Raw genomic sequence first — 13,586 nt, forward strand, 5'->3', positions numbered from 1 at the left:
GCGTGCACACCTACGCAGACACACGTGTGTGTGTGTGTGTGTGTGTGCCCAAGAGTGAGCGCACACGCGTGTGCGTGTGATAATGGGGGCTCACACAGAGCGTCCCGGGCCGAGCGGGGCCGAGCTGGTCCCATTCCAGCAAACCCGAGCGGTTCCGATCGGACCCGAGCGGTTCCAGCCCGAGCCGAGCGGTTCCGATGGGACCCGAGCGGTTCCAGCCCGAGCCGAGCGGTTCCGATCGGACCCGAGCGGTTCCAGCCCGAGCCGAGCGGTTCCGATCGGACCCGAGCGGCGCACATGGGACCCACCGGTGCCGCTCGGTGCCCTCCCGGTGCCGGCCCGGCCCGGGCCCCGCGGGGCCTGGCCGCCCGCCAGCGCTTTCTCATAAACCACATGCTGCCGCGGCGCTATAAAGGGGAGCGCGGCCGCGGCGGCGGCTCAGCCCGGCCCCGCTCGGCCCCGCCGCTGCTGCCGTCTCGCCCGCTCCGCCCGGCCCCGGCCCCACGGCAGCCCCCATGCCCCACCTCGGAGCCAAGGTACGGCGGTCCTTCTCGCTACCCACTGCCGCGGAGACCCCCCCCTCTCGCCCCGGCGCCCGCTGCCACCTGTGCGGGGTCCCCGCGGGAGCGGCAGCCCCGGTTGTCCCCGTGCCCCCGTGGTGGGTCCCCTCCCCGGGAGGTCCCGGCTCCCGGCGGGGGATGTTCCGGCCCCGCCTCGGTTGGCGGTGCCAGCCGCGGTTCCCGGCTCCGGCCCCCGTCACCGTTCCCGGACCCGGCGCGGGGAGGCCCCGGCTTCAGCCCCGGCCGGTCCCCGGCCGCAGCCCCGTCCCCGGCGGGGGGATGCTGCAGCCCCGGCTCCATTCCCGGACCTGCGCGATGAGGCTCCGACCCCGCCTCGGTCCTCGGCTCCAGCCCCGGACCCGCGGGGTGAAGCCCCGTCCCGCTCCCCGTCCCCAGCCCCGTTCCCGGCTTCAGCCCCGTCCCCAGCCCGTTCCCGGCGGGGTGAGGCTCCGTTCAGCCGTGGCCACATCTCGGCGGTGGCCCGGGCGGCATCTTGGAGTTTCACAAGAGGGGAGGATTCCTGGACATCATCCAAGGGAAATTCCCCCCCACCCATCACCCGGGCACCCTCTCCCTGCCGGTGCCCCGGGACGCGGGGGTGCACACCCACCCGGGGGTCCCCTCCACCCCCACCTCGGGAGTCTTGGCTCTGCGAGAAGCCCCGTTTCTCACCGGGGTCCCGCCACGAATCGGGGCCTCCCCGCTTCTTTGCAGGGGGATTGGGAGGGAAATTTGGGACGAGGCCAGAGCTGCTGCATGGAAAGAGCCCGGCGGGTGCAGCTGGGGGGGTCTGGAGGGTGGGAAGAGGATTTCTGGGGATGGGTGGGTCAGTGTGTCAGATGGGCTCTGGAGAGCCAGGGCGGAGGAGGAGATTTGCAGGAGAGACGGAGAAATGGTGTGGAAGAGGGGAGAGAGGCTGGATCGGGAATGTGGAGGTGGCCAAGGGCCACATCCAGGCTTGTGTCACCGGGCCTTGGGAAATTCCCTGCTGACCCGGTGCTCCTAAAAATAGCAGGATGGGGATAGGCACGGGCTTGGACGACCACAGTGGGATTATCCCGCTGGAGCGTGGCCAAACCTCGGCTACCACAGAGGTGGTCACGCTGCGGGGTGGTGGAGAGGGGCAGGGGGCTTGGCGTGTGCTCGGGTTATCCCTGCTTCAAACTTCTCCTGTGTCGTGCTCAGGTGTGCCTGCTCCGCTGCTCCCTGCTGTCGTCCCTCCTCCTCCTGCTCCTGCTCCGCATCCATGAGACGGAGCAGAACAGCTACTGCCAGCAGATCATCACCGAGAGGCACCTGGCCGAGCTGGAGGAGCTGGTGAGTGCCCGCCCGGGGCTCTGCGCTGCCGTGGGGGCTCGTTTGGGGCCGGCTCGCTGGATGGGCAGTTCCAGCCCTTATTTAGCGCTGAAATAAGGAAACGGGGCGATTTTCAGCTGCCCTAGTGAAGTGATGGTACCCAGGAGCTGAGCATCCGTGGGCACAAGGGACAAGTGGGCACCGGGGGGGTGACAGATGTTGCGCCTTTACCAAGGGTGGCCGTGGAAAAGCGACGACAGGAAGAAGGAGAGAAGACGGAAGCAGGAGCGAGGCCGGGAAGGGGACGGGAGCGAGGCTGGACGGGCGCGGGGGCGCTGGGGAAGCGGAGGAGGGGCCGGCGCTGCGGGCCGTGGCGGCTGCGCAGGGGTTAAGCGGAGGAATCCGACTGCATTCCTGAGTCCAGCTGCTTGCCTGGAAGCTGGGCTGGCAACGGGGCTGTGGGTGGGTGGCAGGCAGCGAGGGGGGCCCGGCCGGGCGACGGAGCCGAGCGGGCTGGGCGACGGGGCCGTCATCCCGTGTGGCCCGTGGCGGGCAGCGCTGGGCGCTGGCAGCCGCCCCGGAGCGCGGCCGCCCCGGCCCCATCGGATACAGCTGCCGGGGCCGTATCTCCCTCTCCGTGGCCCTTGGCTCACCTCCGAGCGGGGAATCACGCGGATGTTCAGGGGAGAAGCGGGAATCGGGGGCACGCAGGGATTTGCAGGGTTGTCGCAGATTAAATTCTGCCTGCAGCAAGAGGGGTGTGCGGGCGAGAGACGGGAGCGGCGCCGCCGAGTCCCCGAGAGCTTCGCTGCAGCTCTGGTGTAACCGCCGTGTCCGGGCTCGCTTCACCTCTTCCTCTTTAACCCCCGAGCCGCGGGGCCGGGAGCCGCTCTGGGCGAGCTCGGCTTCCTCTGCCCGGCACCACATCCCCGGAGCCTTCGCTCTCCGCCCGGGGATTAAAATTGGGTCCGCGGCTGTGGGAGAGAGGGGATGGAGCGGGTTTGAATGGGAGATGTGGTTTTCCTGCCGGGGATTGTAGCCCTCTCCTCGCTGATGGAGGAGCTGGCCCTCGCTCCAGCGCCTGCAGGATAATGGAGCGATTGTTTCCGGGACGGCATCCCAGGCTAGGAGCAGAATCGCCGGCCGGTAATTCTGCCAGCCCTCGCCCTCCCAGCCTGGGATGCCAGCCGGAAGGGACAGCGCTGGGTTCGGGTGGGTTTTCAGCGCCCTTGGGAAGGGTCGTGGCTCGGGCGGCCGGCAGCACTGAGACCCCGGCGCCGTGCGATCCCGGGGAACGTGTGACCCTGGTGTCACGGCCACCCCTGCAGGGCAGGATGCTCTTTTGCAGCCTGGATTTAGAGGAGAGAGTGGTGCGGGGGAGACCCGAGGAGAATTAAGCAGGGCTGGGCCCTGCTGTGGCGCTGGCAGGAAGAGGAGGAGGAGGAGGAGGAGGAAGAGAGGCGGGGTGGGAGCAGGCAGGGAAAGGCAGGAGCAGGTCTGTGACTCGGGGAGTACAACATCCTGATGGGAGCAGGAATCCTGAGCTCATTCCTGCCACTGCATCGACCTTGGGGATGTGCCTGTGTGAGGAGGAGGAGTACGGGATGGGATGAAGCAGGAATGGGAGCAAATCCTGTGGATCTGGGGGTCTCAGGCACCCCTTTGTGCCCAGAGCATGGCATATCTGGGGCTGCTCAGCCCCAGTGCTGTCCCCTGGGGATCTGGGGTGACATCCTGCTTCATCCTTCCAGGCTGACACCCAGATGCAGCACCCGGGCAGAGTCTCCTTCAAGTTCATTGACAAGATGCAGTTGGTGAGTGGGTTCTTGCAGGGGACAGCAGGGAGCAGGGCTGGCTGGTGCATGGTGGGAGGTCCCCAGATCCCAAATCTCCCCTCTCGTCTCCCTTTGCGGGAGACAGCCCAGGAGGGACCCATCCTGCTTGGCCAGGTGCCTTCCAAATCCCAGTCCGGGCATCCTATGGGATTGTAGAAAGGCACTTTGTGCCTCAGTTTCTCCCAGGCAGAGTGGGATGCCCATCCAGTAACCGCTGTCACTTTTTGGCGGGTCTGTACCCTTGCAGAACGACTCCGTCTGCTACGTGAAAGCCGCCTTCCCCCTGATGGGCAGGATCCTGGAGCGAACGGAGTTCAAGGAGAACTCGTCCAACGCCCGGAAGATGCAGACGGTGCGCAGGATGTACAACAGCATCGATGAGAATGTGGATCCCTGCATCAGGGAGGAGGATGATGAGGAGAGAACGGTACAGTGTCCCCAGCCTTGCGGGGCTTTGGGCCTGGGTCCTCATCCTGGGCTGAGATGGGATGTCCAGAGCATCCTGGGGTGAGATGGGATATCCAGAACATCCTGGGGTGAGATGGGATGTCCAGAGCATCCTGGGGTGAGATGGGATGTCCAGAGCATCCTGGGGAGGAATGGGATGTCCAGAACATCCTGGGGTGAGATGGGATGTCCAGAACATCCTGGGGTGAGATGGGATGTCCAGAACATCCTGGGGTGAGATGGGATGTCCAGAACATCCTGGGGTGAGATGGGATGTCCAGGGCATCCTGGGGTGAGATGGGATGTCCAGAACATCCTGGGGTGAGATGGGATGTCCAGGGCATCCTGGGGAGGAATGGGATATCCAGAACATCCTGGGGAGAGATGGGATGTCCAGAACATCCTGGGGAGAGATGGGATGTCCAGAACATCCTGGAATAAGATGGGATGTCCAGAACATCCTGGGGTGAGATGGGATATCCAGAACATCCTGGGGAGAGATGGGATGTCCAGAACATCCCAGGGTGGGTGCGTGGGCAGGGCTGTGGAGAGGGGCAGAGGTGGGGTGTGCATGGACCCGGAGCCATGAGGAGCCAGCAAATCCTGCCTTGGGAGCTCTGTGGGGGTGACACTGGGTCAGCCATGGAGCTGCTGCTGAGCCTGGCGCTTCCTACAGCTCTCACAGATGTGCTTCAAGGAGTTCACCACCTCCCCCTACGAGATGCTGGTGCTGGTGAAGGATTTCTTCCAAGACATCAAACGCCTGCTGCAGAACCAGGAGACTTTTGAGAAGGATTGCAGCCGAGTCTACCGCAGGGCCTGCCCGGGGCCCAGGAAGGCCGGATCCTCACCAGGTGAGATGCCAAGGCTTGGCCTCTGCCCAGTAAACCTGTGCCAGTCTGGGGGGCTTGGGCTCGCCTGCATGGAGCACCTGGAGAGTCCTGTGTCTGTGGTGTGGTGCGTGTCCACCTTGTCCCTTCCCTTTGTCGGCGAGCTCTGCATCAGTGTCAGGGCAGAAGGGGCTGCCTGCCGTTTGTAGGTGGGATTTGTGCTAAATCCTGCTGGAAGCAAGGCAAGGGAGAGATGCTGAGGGGACCAAGGAGGCATCGGGCTCGCCTCTGTCTCAAAGCTCCAGCGCTGGGTGGAGCACAGCACGGAGAAACGGAGGGACTGCTGTGCCGCCAACACGCTGCATGACCTTGGCTGTGTCACTCCAGCTGCCTCGTGCCTCAGTTTCCCCTGGCCAAGCCTTCAGGGAGAGTGTTGCTGCCGGGGTGGAAGAGCCCTGTGCTGCCGTCCGCGCTGCCGCGAGCGCCCGTGCTGTGCTTGCGTGGAGGAGATGTGTCGCTGTCGTCCTCGTGTCGGAGCTGTGCCATGTCCTTGTGCCCTGGGGGACGTTAAACGCGGCTGGCTGGCTCCTGCAAGTTGTGAATAACCCGCTGCCATCGGCTCAGGGGACCCGGAGACTCGGGTTTGCTTCATCCCGCCCGCCGCTTGTCACCCTCGTGCTGCCCTGCCTGCTCCCGCCTGTTCCCTGCCTGTTCCTTGCCCTCCCGTTTTTTGAGGGGCTGTTGGACCCGCTTGCCCGGGGCTGCGGGGAGGGACGGGGACGGTGAGTGCCCCCGACCTCAGATCTGCTGGCTGCGCCCCTCTTGGAGGCTGGTGACCCCACGGCTGTCTCTTCTCTCTCCTTCTTTCAGGTGTGGGGACAGATCCTGACTGCAATTGCCTGTCCCCTGCCCTCCCTTCTGCCACCCAGCCCTCCCTCTCTGCTGCCGCTGGCAGGGACGTGGCACCCGCTAGCACCCGGGTCCCTTCCAGCCTCCTCCATGCCACCCTCGCTGACTTAGAGGCCCCATCTCAGCCCCCCAGTAGCACGGACGGGGGCTCAGGGACCGAGGAGGTCCTGGGTGCCGGGGTAGGTGACCCAGCGCTGGCCTTGGCCCCCGGGATGAAGCGGACGGCTCCAGCCGGCAGCGCCGAAGCCCTCAAGGATCCGGCCGGGACGCTGAGCCTGGCCCTGGGTGACGTCCCCGTCCTCCGTGGGGACGGAGAGCTGGTGGAGTGGGGCACCGGCCACCTGCCGCAGGATCCAGGCCAGCAGTGGGGAGGCTCCATCCTCCCGGATCAGCCTGGCGGGCTCGGGATCGCCCCTCGGACAGCATCGCCCAGCGCCGGCTCGACGGGCGGCGGAGCCAGGATCCGTCCCGCGGCGGCGGCGGAGCCCGTGACGCAGCTCCGCTTCTCCAGGATGGCCCCAGAGCTGCGAGCCCCGGGCAGCCCCGGGGACAGGGCGAGGGCGTGGGGCTGGGGGCTGAGCCGGCTGCGGGACCCCGAGGATGGCGGCGGGGCCGGGCCCAGCTTTGACTCTGGCTTTGTTCTGGGCGCAGAGCAGCGCAGGAAGGAGCCGCCCGTCAGGGAGGGCCGCCAGGAGCCCCTCATCTACATTACGGTGGCCAGTGTGGTGGCTGTCCTGCTGGCCACGGGAGGCCTGCTCTTCTACAAGTATAAATCCAGGGTAAGACCCTCGCCTCGTCTCCTCCCCGGGCACCAAGATTCTCTCCTGCTTCAGTTTCCCCACTAGTCTCTTGGCCAGCGTGGGTTGAGCCCTGTTTTCCCCATAATTTTGAGACTGGGGGACAGTTGGTGGTGCTGGGCGTGGTGGGAGGATGTAATTTGGGAGATTTTCCACCCCGCCGCTGCAGCCTCCTCCCCTTCCCCAGGGCTCATGTCCCCATTTCCCTCCCTCCACGCAGGTCCTGGAGCGGCCGCTGGAAGACGGAGGCTGCGACCCCGAGGAGCCGGAGAGGAGGTGGGTGTGACAGCATCCTGCTTGGGGAACCTGGGGGACCCCACCCTGGGCAGCCCTGCTCTAAACCCCCCGTCTTTCTGTCACAGGGCGCTGCAGGGAGCAAGGGAATGTTCAGAGCTGGAGACTCAGGACCTCTGAGGTGATCAGGGGTTGGGTGGGACCTTGAAGGGCTCTGGTCCAAGCTGTCAGGACAATATTGTGTCCCTGGACTGTCCCCATTGGTGCTGACCTCGGCCACGGGCAGGGAAGTTCTGGGTGGGAAGACACGGACAGGAGCAGGTCTGCGCCCCAGCGCTGCCAGCATGTGGTTTCGCAGCTCGTTAATCCATTACTGGCACTTTCTTAATATACATAGTATTTTTTCCTGTGGTTTTCGTGTGCTTCTCCCCACGCTGCCCTCCCTGGCAGAGCCCCAGCTCCTGCTCATCTCTCTCCTCCTTTTCCCAGGGCCCCAGGCAGGATGTGAAGCTGCTCGGGGGACGGATCCGGATGGAAGGAGGCTTGGCACGCGCCAGCCTTGCCACGATCCTACCGTGATGCTGACACTCCCTCTTCCCTTGCCCCGCGCCGGTGGCCAGAGACGGCAAAAAAACTCCCTGGCAGGGACAAAAGGATGGGGGGACGTGCCCTGACTGGGACCCCCGGGCACCAGGGAGTGAAGGGCTGGAAGGCGTTGGGACCGTGACCGCGGCTGTGCCGGGACGGCAGCGGCGGCCGCTGCGGCGCTGAGCGGGACGATGGAGACGCGGGACGACGGATCCCCGCTGGAACGCGGCCGGCGCTGGATGGAGACGGAGGGCATCGGCTCCTCAAATCCTCTGGCTCTTCTCCCGTCCCAGCAGCCTGGGTTTGGCGCAGCTCCCGTCGCCCCCTTCGCCCTGCCGTTCCTGAGGCTTCAACTGGAGCGTCCTGAATTCCGGGAGGGCCGGTCCTGAGGCACGCAGCCCTGACTCGCAACTCAAACCCTCACACTGTGAATATTTAAAACCCACCCGTGCCCGTGTCCCTGCGTGGGGCTGGCTTTGGGGTGACCCTTGGCACCGTCCCAGTCCCTCCCCATCCTCCTGTTCTTAGGGTTTCTTGTTTTTTGGGTTTTTTTTTGAATGGAGTGGATGAAAGTCTTTATCCTGCACAAGCGTTCTGGGGGGGCTGCGTGCCCCTGGCAGGGTCCCCGCCGCGAGCTGGCCTCGCTGGGATTCCATTTCTTTGGTGACTGCGCTTTGGAGAAGGGAATGGGGCTGGGAAGGATGGGATCCACGTGGCTGTAAGAGCTGGAACTGTCCCAGCTGGGCACCCTGGGGCTTCTTGGCACAGCCCCACTCCCAGGCTTTGGGAAGAGCCCGGTTTGGGACGCACCGGCCCTGGAGATGCCCCAAAATCCAACGGCTCCTTCCAGCCCCGGATCAAGCGTGGCCCGCGCTGCTCTGGGAGTTTCAAGTAATATTTTTATATGAAGGATGAAAGTATGGACAAACACAAGTGTTTTTTAAAAAAGCTTCACTATTAATTTGGGGTTTATATATATATATATATATATATAAAAATATGTGTGTGTATTTATGACTGGCAGAAGGAGGGGGTTCCTGGGCGAGGGACTGGTGTAAATCAGGATAAAAGCCCTGATGCAGCAGTAAGTCTGGGGCCAAACTCCTGGTGGTGTAAGTCACCAGTTTACACTGTGGAGGAGCTGCTCCTGGGGGAGAAAACTTGCCTTTACCCATGTTGGATTCATTTTGCCTTTTTGTTGTTGTTGTTGTTGGTTGGTTGGGGGTTTTTTGTTGGTTTTGGGGTGGGTTGTTTGTTTGGGGTTTTTTTTAATACAATGAAATCCTGAAATATTTTATACAAAGGCATTTAAAAGTCTATTTAAAGAAAATAATGGAAAACAACCTGTATATTTAATATTATTAATAAACAGAGAGCTGTAGCTTGGTGTAAATCTGGGGTGCTTGTGACTCCCCTGTCCCAGCGCTGGGGTCCCTGAGGGAGGTGGCTGGGGGCTGACTCCTGGTGGTGTTACCCTGACCTGCTTCCCTGTGGATTCCTGTGGGAGTTTGTGGCCACTGGAATGAGGGCAGAGGGATGCATCCTCCCTTCCTGCCCCCAGCTCCTGCCAGCATCGCTGAGAACCCCAGGCACCGGCCCTGATGCTGGGGCCCCCCCTAAAATCTGTGTGAACTCTTGGGAAGCAGCTGCTTAACAGCAAACACACTTGAGGCAAAATTTCCTGGAGCACTTTGCCTAGAGTGACAGCGCTGGAAGAGGCATTTCCTTCCCTCCAACCCCCCCGCTCCCCTTCCTTCTTTCCAGGAGCAGAGGAGCCCCACATCCCGCTCCCCCTGCACCCATCCAGCGTCTCCGGGGGGATGCCAGGGGGCTCCCGCAGCCCCCTGGGTCCCTGCCAGCCGATGGGGTGTGCCGGGTGAGCGCCCCTTCGCTCGCCCAAGGGGGTGCCAAGGGCAGGAGGGGATGCGGGAGCGTTTTGCCAGTGCCGGGGCTGAGCTGCTGCCTTGTTTGCTGACAAACAGGATTCCTCGAGGGGAGCTGACTCAGCCCAGCCCTTCCTCTCCCCAGCAGCAGCCGGGGGTTTCCCAGGTCCACATCCCCTTCCCGGGGAAGTGGGACCTATATATATCCTGCTGGCTCCGTGCCGCGATCATTATGGTCACATTTGGGGGGTATTTGAGGCCGGACGCTGCTCTTAGGAGTGGGCACCATGCCCGGGTTTGGGGGTGCTGAGGGCAGCGAGTCCCTGCCCTGCGCCAGGATGCTCCAGGATGCTCCAAGCAGCTCCACAGCTGCACAGGAGAGGGTGACTGGAGCTGAATGTTGGCAGCTCGAAGCTATGGCAGAACTGGGAGCACCCCGGGCACCCCCTCTGTGCCTACACCCCACTGTCCCTCACCCCTGACTTTTTCTGGCTGCTCTGTGTGCTGTAAAAACACCTGGAAATGCAAACTCTGTCTCCCTGCCCTCGGGTTTGGGCCAGGAGGGTCTCTCTGCTCCTCATGTTCCCAGCTGGTGGCCTTTCCCCCACCCTGTCCCTGGCCTGTGTGGCAGCAGGGATGTGATTCCCTGTCCCGGACATCCTCCACCCCCGGCTCCTGCAAACTGAGGGGGCAAAACCAGCAGGAATCCCACAGCTTGGAAGGACACGGAGCTGCATCCCTGTCCCTCAGCACTGAGGGTAAAAAAGAGCCCCCCAACCCAGGATTGTGTGGGGCACAGAGGGCGGTGGCACCCTGGGGTCCCTCCTGGGGTCCCGAACGGGTGTTTGTGCTGCAAAAAGCTGCTTTGATGGGTTGAGAACAGGGGATCTGGGAGAAAGGATGGATGGTGGGAGGGGAAAGCATCAGCAAGAGGCTCCCCGGGAGCTGAAGCCCGGCTGGGCTGGCATGGAGTGGCACAGACTACGGTCACCAGTGCCCACGCCGGGCTCCCGCGAGTCCCCACATCCCTGGTGCTCGTGGCACTGGCAGGGCTGGGACATCTCAGGCTCATCCTGTTGCCCCAAAACCTCCCAAGCACTCGGAGACAGCACCAGACGTCCTGAGACCCCTCCCGAGAGCCCCCAGAGAGCTCTGCCAAGCCTGGGAACCCTCCCCAGCGCAGCCGCGGGCACCGCAGAGCTGCTGACGGGGCAGAAGCAGCGGAAGGGCCCCGAGGCTGCGGTTCCTGGGGCACGGCGGGTCCAGGACAGGGTTTTGGCCAAGGAACTGCCGCGGGATTTAGGTGGCCAGAGGACGTTTTGTGGCCAGACAAAGTGATTTTGGTTAAAACCCGTTATCTGCGCTTTTCCCTGGGGTTTTAACCCACACACCGATGTTTTCCCAGCTTGTATTTTAAGGGAAGGGCCCCGGGAAAAGTGAAGGCGAGACGGGGCTCAGACCCCTCCCGGCTGCCTGTGGGGTGTTTGGGGATGGGGTCGGGATCGGGGTGGTCCTGGGTGAGAGCCCCGCCTTTGTGCCTGTCCTGGAATGGTCCCGAGAGCCCGTGTGGGGACTCTGTGGAGCCTGTGGTGCGGATGGGGCCCCTCGGTGTCCCTGACCCTGGGGACAGCTTGGTCGTGTCCCTGTCTGGAATGCAGCCCCCACTGCAGGAGGGTGCGGAGGAGCAGTGGGGGAGGAAGCCCTGGCCAGGCTCAGCACCCCCAAAAAGTGCTCAGCACCCCCAAAACGTGCTCAGCACCCCCACGCTGGGCTGGGGATGTGGGCGGGTGAGCGGTGAGCCGGCGGCTCCGCTCGGCTCGTTAATCACTAATGAGGGCCGGGAGGGCACTGCCCTGAGCCCGAGCTGGCACTGGGCCCGGGCTGGGCTCCAGCACGGCCGAGCCTGCCCGGAGCTGGCACCCAGGGCGGGCAGACACCCCCGGAGATGGACACACACACATCTGGAGATGGACACACACACTTCTGGAGATGGACACACAGCTGGAGATGGACACACACACACATCTGGGACCAGTCACACAACTGGAGATGGACACCCGCACATCTGGGACTGGGCACACACACATCTGGAGATGGACACACACACATCTGGAGATGGACACACAGCTGGAGATGGACACACACACACCTGGGACCAGACACATAACTGGAGATGGACACACACACATCTGGAGAGGGACACACACACATCTGGGAACAGACACACATCTGGAGATGGGCACACACACATCTGGGACTGGGCACACAGCTGGAGATGGACACACACACAACTGGAGATGGACACACACCCAGGGCTGGACACCCACAATTCTGGGAGCAGAAGCACACCCAGGTGGGGTCAGACACACTATCTGGGGCTGTCCACCCAGACAGCTCGTGGCTGGAGACCTGTCCAGAGCTGGACATCCACACATCTGGAACAAGACACACCCCTGCTGGAGACCCACACATACACGGCCGGACACACACCCATGGCCGGACAGACACCTGGGGCTGGACACACACCCGGGGCTGGACACACACCCGGGGCTGGACAGACACCCGGGGCTGGACACACACCTGGGGCTGGACACACACCCGGGCCCGGACAGACACCCAGGGCTGGACAGACACCCAGGGCTGGACAGACACCCGGGGCTGGACACACACCCAGGGCCGGACAGACACCCGGGGCTGGACAGACACCCGGGGCTGGACACACACCCAGGGCTGGACAGACACCCGGGGCTGGACACACACCCAGGGCCGGACAGACACCCGGGGCCGGACAGACACCTGGGGCTGGACACACACCCAGGGCTGGACACACACCCAGGGCCGGACACACACCCGGGGCCGGACAGACACCCGGGGCTGGACAGACACCCAGGGCCGGACACACACCCAGGGCTGGACACACACCCAGGGCTGGACACACACCCAGGGCTGGACACACACCCGGGGCTGGACACACACCTAGGACTGGACAGACACCCGGGGCCAGACAGACACCCGGGGCCGGACAGACACCCGGGGCTGGACACACACCTAGGACTGGACACACACCCAGGGCCGGACACACACCTAGGACTGGACACACACCCGGGGCTGGGCACACACCCAGGGCCGGACAGACACCCAGGGCCGGACAGACACCCAGCGCCCACTCCCCCTGCCCACCGTGGGGCTGCCCCACCCCATCGCTGCTGCCGTCCCGCCTCATTCGATTCTCTCCGTGATTTCTCCACTTCCTTGATGTTTTATTTTTTTCACTGATTTAGTTTGTACCTGTGTTTTATTTAAACTGTTTTACGGATTAATAGTGGTTTTTTTCCTGTTTTACTTCTTCCCTCTGAAAAAAGGGAAGTATTTTTTTACCCTGAAAACCTCCATTCTTTAGTTCCATTTATTTAATTCATTTTCCAATTAATTAATCAATTAATTAATTTTATGTAACTTATTCAGTTTCTATATTTATTTAGAAAAACTATATAAAAATTTATGTAACTTATGCATTAAATATATAGAATTATTTATTTACCATATAAATTTATGCATATAATATATATGAATAAAATTAATTTATATACATTTTATAGTTTTATAGTAACTTATAAATGTAAATGTATTCAACATGCTTATCTTACACATTTATATATGATTAATATTTAAAGTATATGGTAGCTATTTAATGTAAAAAATAAATCTATAATTATTTAATTTAGTCTAAGTAATCAATTTAATGAGTTTTAATATTTACATATAATGCATATATGGAATTAATATAAATTTATTTAACCTTACATTATTACATATAATAATATATAATATTATAAAGGATAAATATAAAATTATATAAAATTTGGATAATTTAGGATGATTTTAGGTAATTGGGATTTGGCGCGCGCGGAGGGTCCTGACCACGCCCCAAATGGTGACCACGCCCCCAAATTGTGACCACGCCCCAAAATTATAACCACGCCCCTTCACCTGGCCACGCCCCCGTTCCCGCCCCCTCAGCGCCCTCCCCTCCTGGTCCGCCAGGGGGCGCCCCGCCCCTCGCGCGCTCTCCCCGCTGGCGCCGCTCGGCCTCAGCTGCCCGGCGGGTGCGCGGTGACGTCACGACGCAGTGACGTCACGACGCCCCGCCCCTGGCGCGGCGGCCGCAGACCCGCCGCATCCAGCGCGCCGGCGGCACCGCAGCGAG

At 61.9% G+C, this 13,586-nt stretch overlaps 1 protein-coding gene across 4 annotated transcripts; it reads left to right on the top strand.

Annotated features, from left to right (window-relative positions):
- The first annotated feature begins 446 nt into the window (after nt 1–446).
- Nucleotides 447–8,847, top strand: CSF1 (colony stimulating factor 1). 4 transcript variants are annotated; one of them, XM_040085879.2, is made up of 10 exons: nt 456–536; nt 1,746–1,877; nt 3,608–3,670; nt 3,939–4,118; nt 4,815–4,992; nt 5,356–5,562; nt 5,839–6,656; nt 6,895–6,950; nt 7,037–7,089; nt 7,398–8,847. In XM_040085879.2, the coding sequence occupies exons 1-9, from the start codon at nt 516–518 to the stop codon at nt 7,086–7,088; spliced, it is 1,707 nt and encodes a 568-aa protein (XP_039941813.1). In that variant the 5' UTR covers nt 456–515; the 3' UTR covers nt 7,089; nt 7,398–8,847. The 4 variants fall into 4 exon arrangements, with proteins under 4 accessions (XP_039941815.1, XP_039941813.1, XP_039941814.1 ...); XM_040085881.2 differs by lacking the exon at nt 5,356–5,562 and having other exon boundaries at nt 447–536; XM_040085880.2 differs by lacking the exon at nt 7,037–7,089.
- The last annotated feature ends 4,739 nt before the right edge of the window (nt 8,848–13,586 follow it).

The sequence above is a fragment of the Hirundo rustica genome, chromosome 24, assembly GCF_015227805.2.
Source record: "Hirundo rustica isolate bHirRus1 chromosome 24, bHirRus1.pri.v3, whole genome shotgun sequence".
NCBI lineage: Eukaryota > Metazoa > Chordata > Aves > Passeriformes > Hirundinidae > Hirundo > Hirundo rustica.

Bases quoted from the DNA above. Each gene is read 5' to 3' on its own strand.
- CSF1 (XM_040085879.2), top strand. From the start codon at position 516: ATGCCCCACCTCGGAGCCAAG. The intron at 1,878-3,607 runs GTGAGTGCCCGC...TCATCCTTCCAG, and splicing joins TGGCCGAGCTGGAGGAGCTG to GCTGACACCCAGATGCAGCA. The intron at 5,563-5,838 runs GTTGTGAATAAC...TCCTTCTTTCAG, and splicing joins CGGCTGGCTGGCTCCTGCAA to GTGTGGGGACAGATCCTGAC.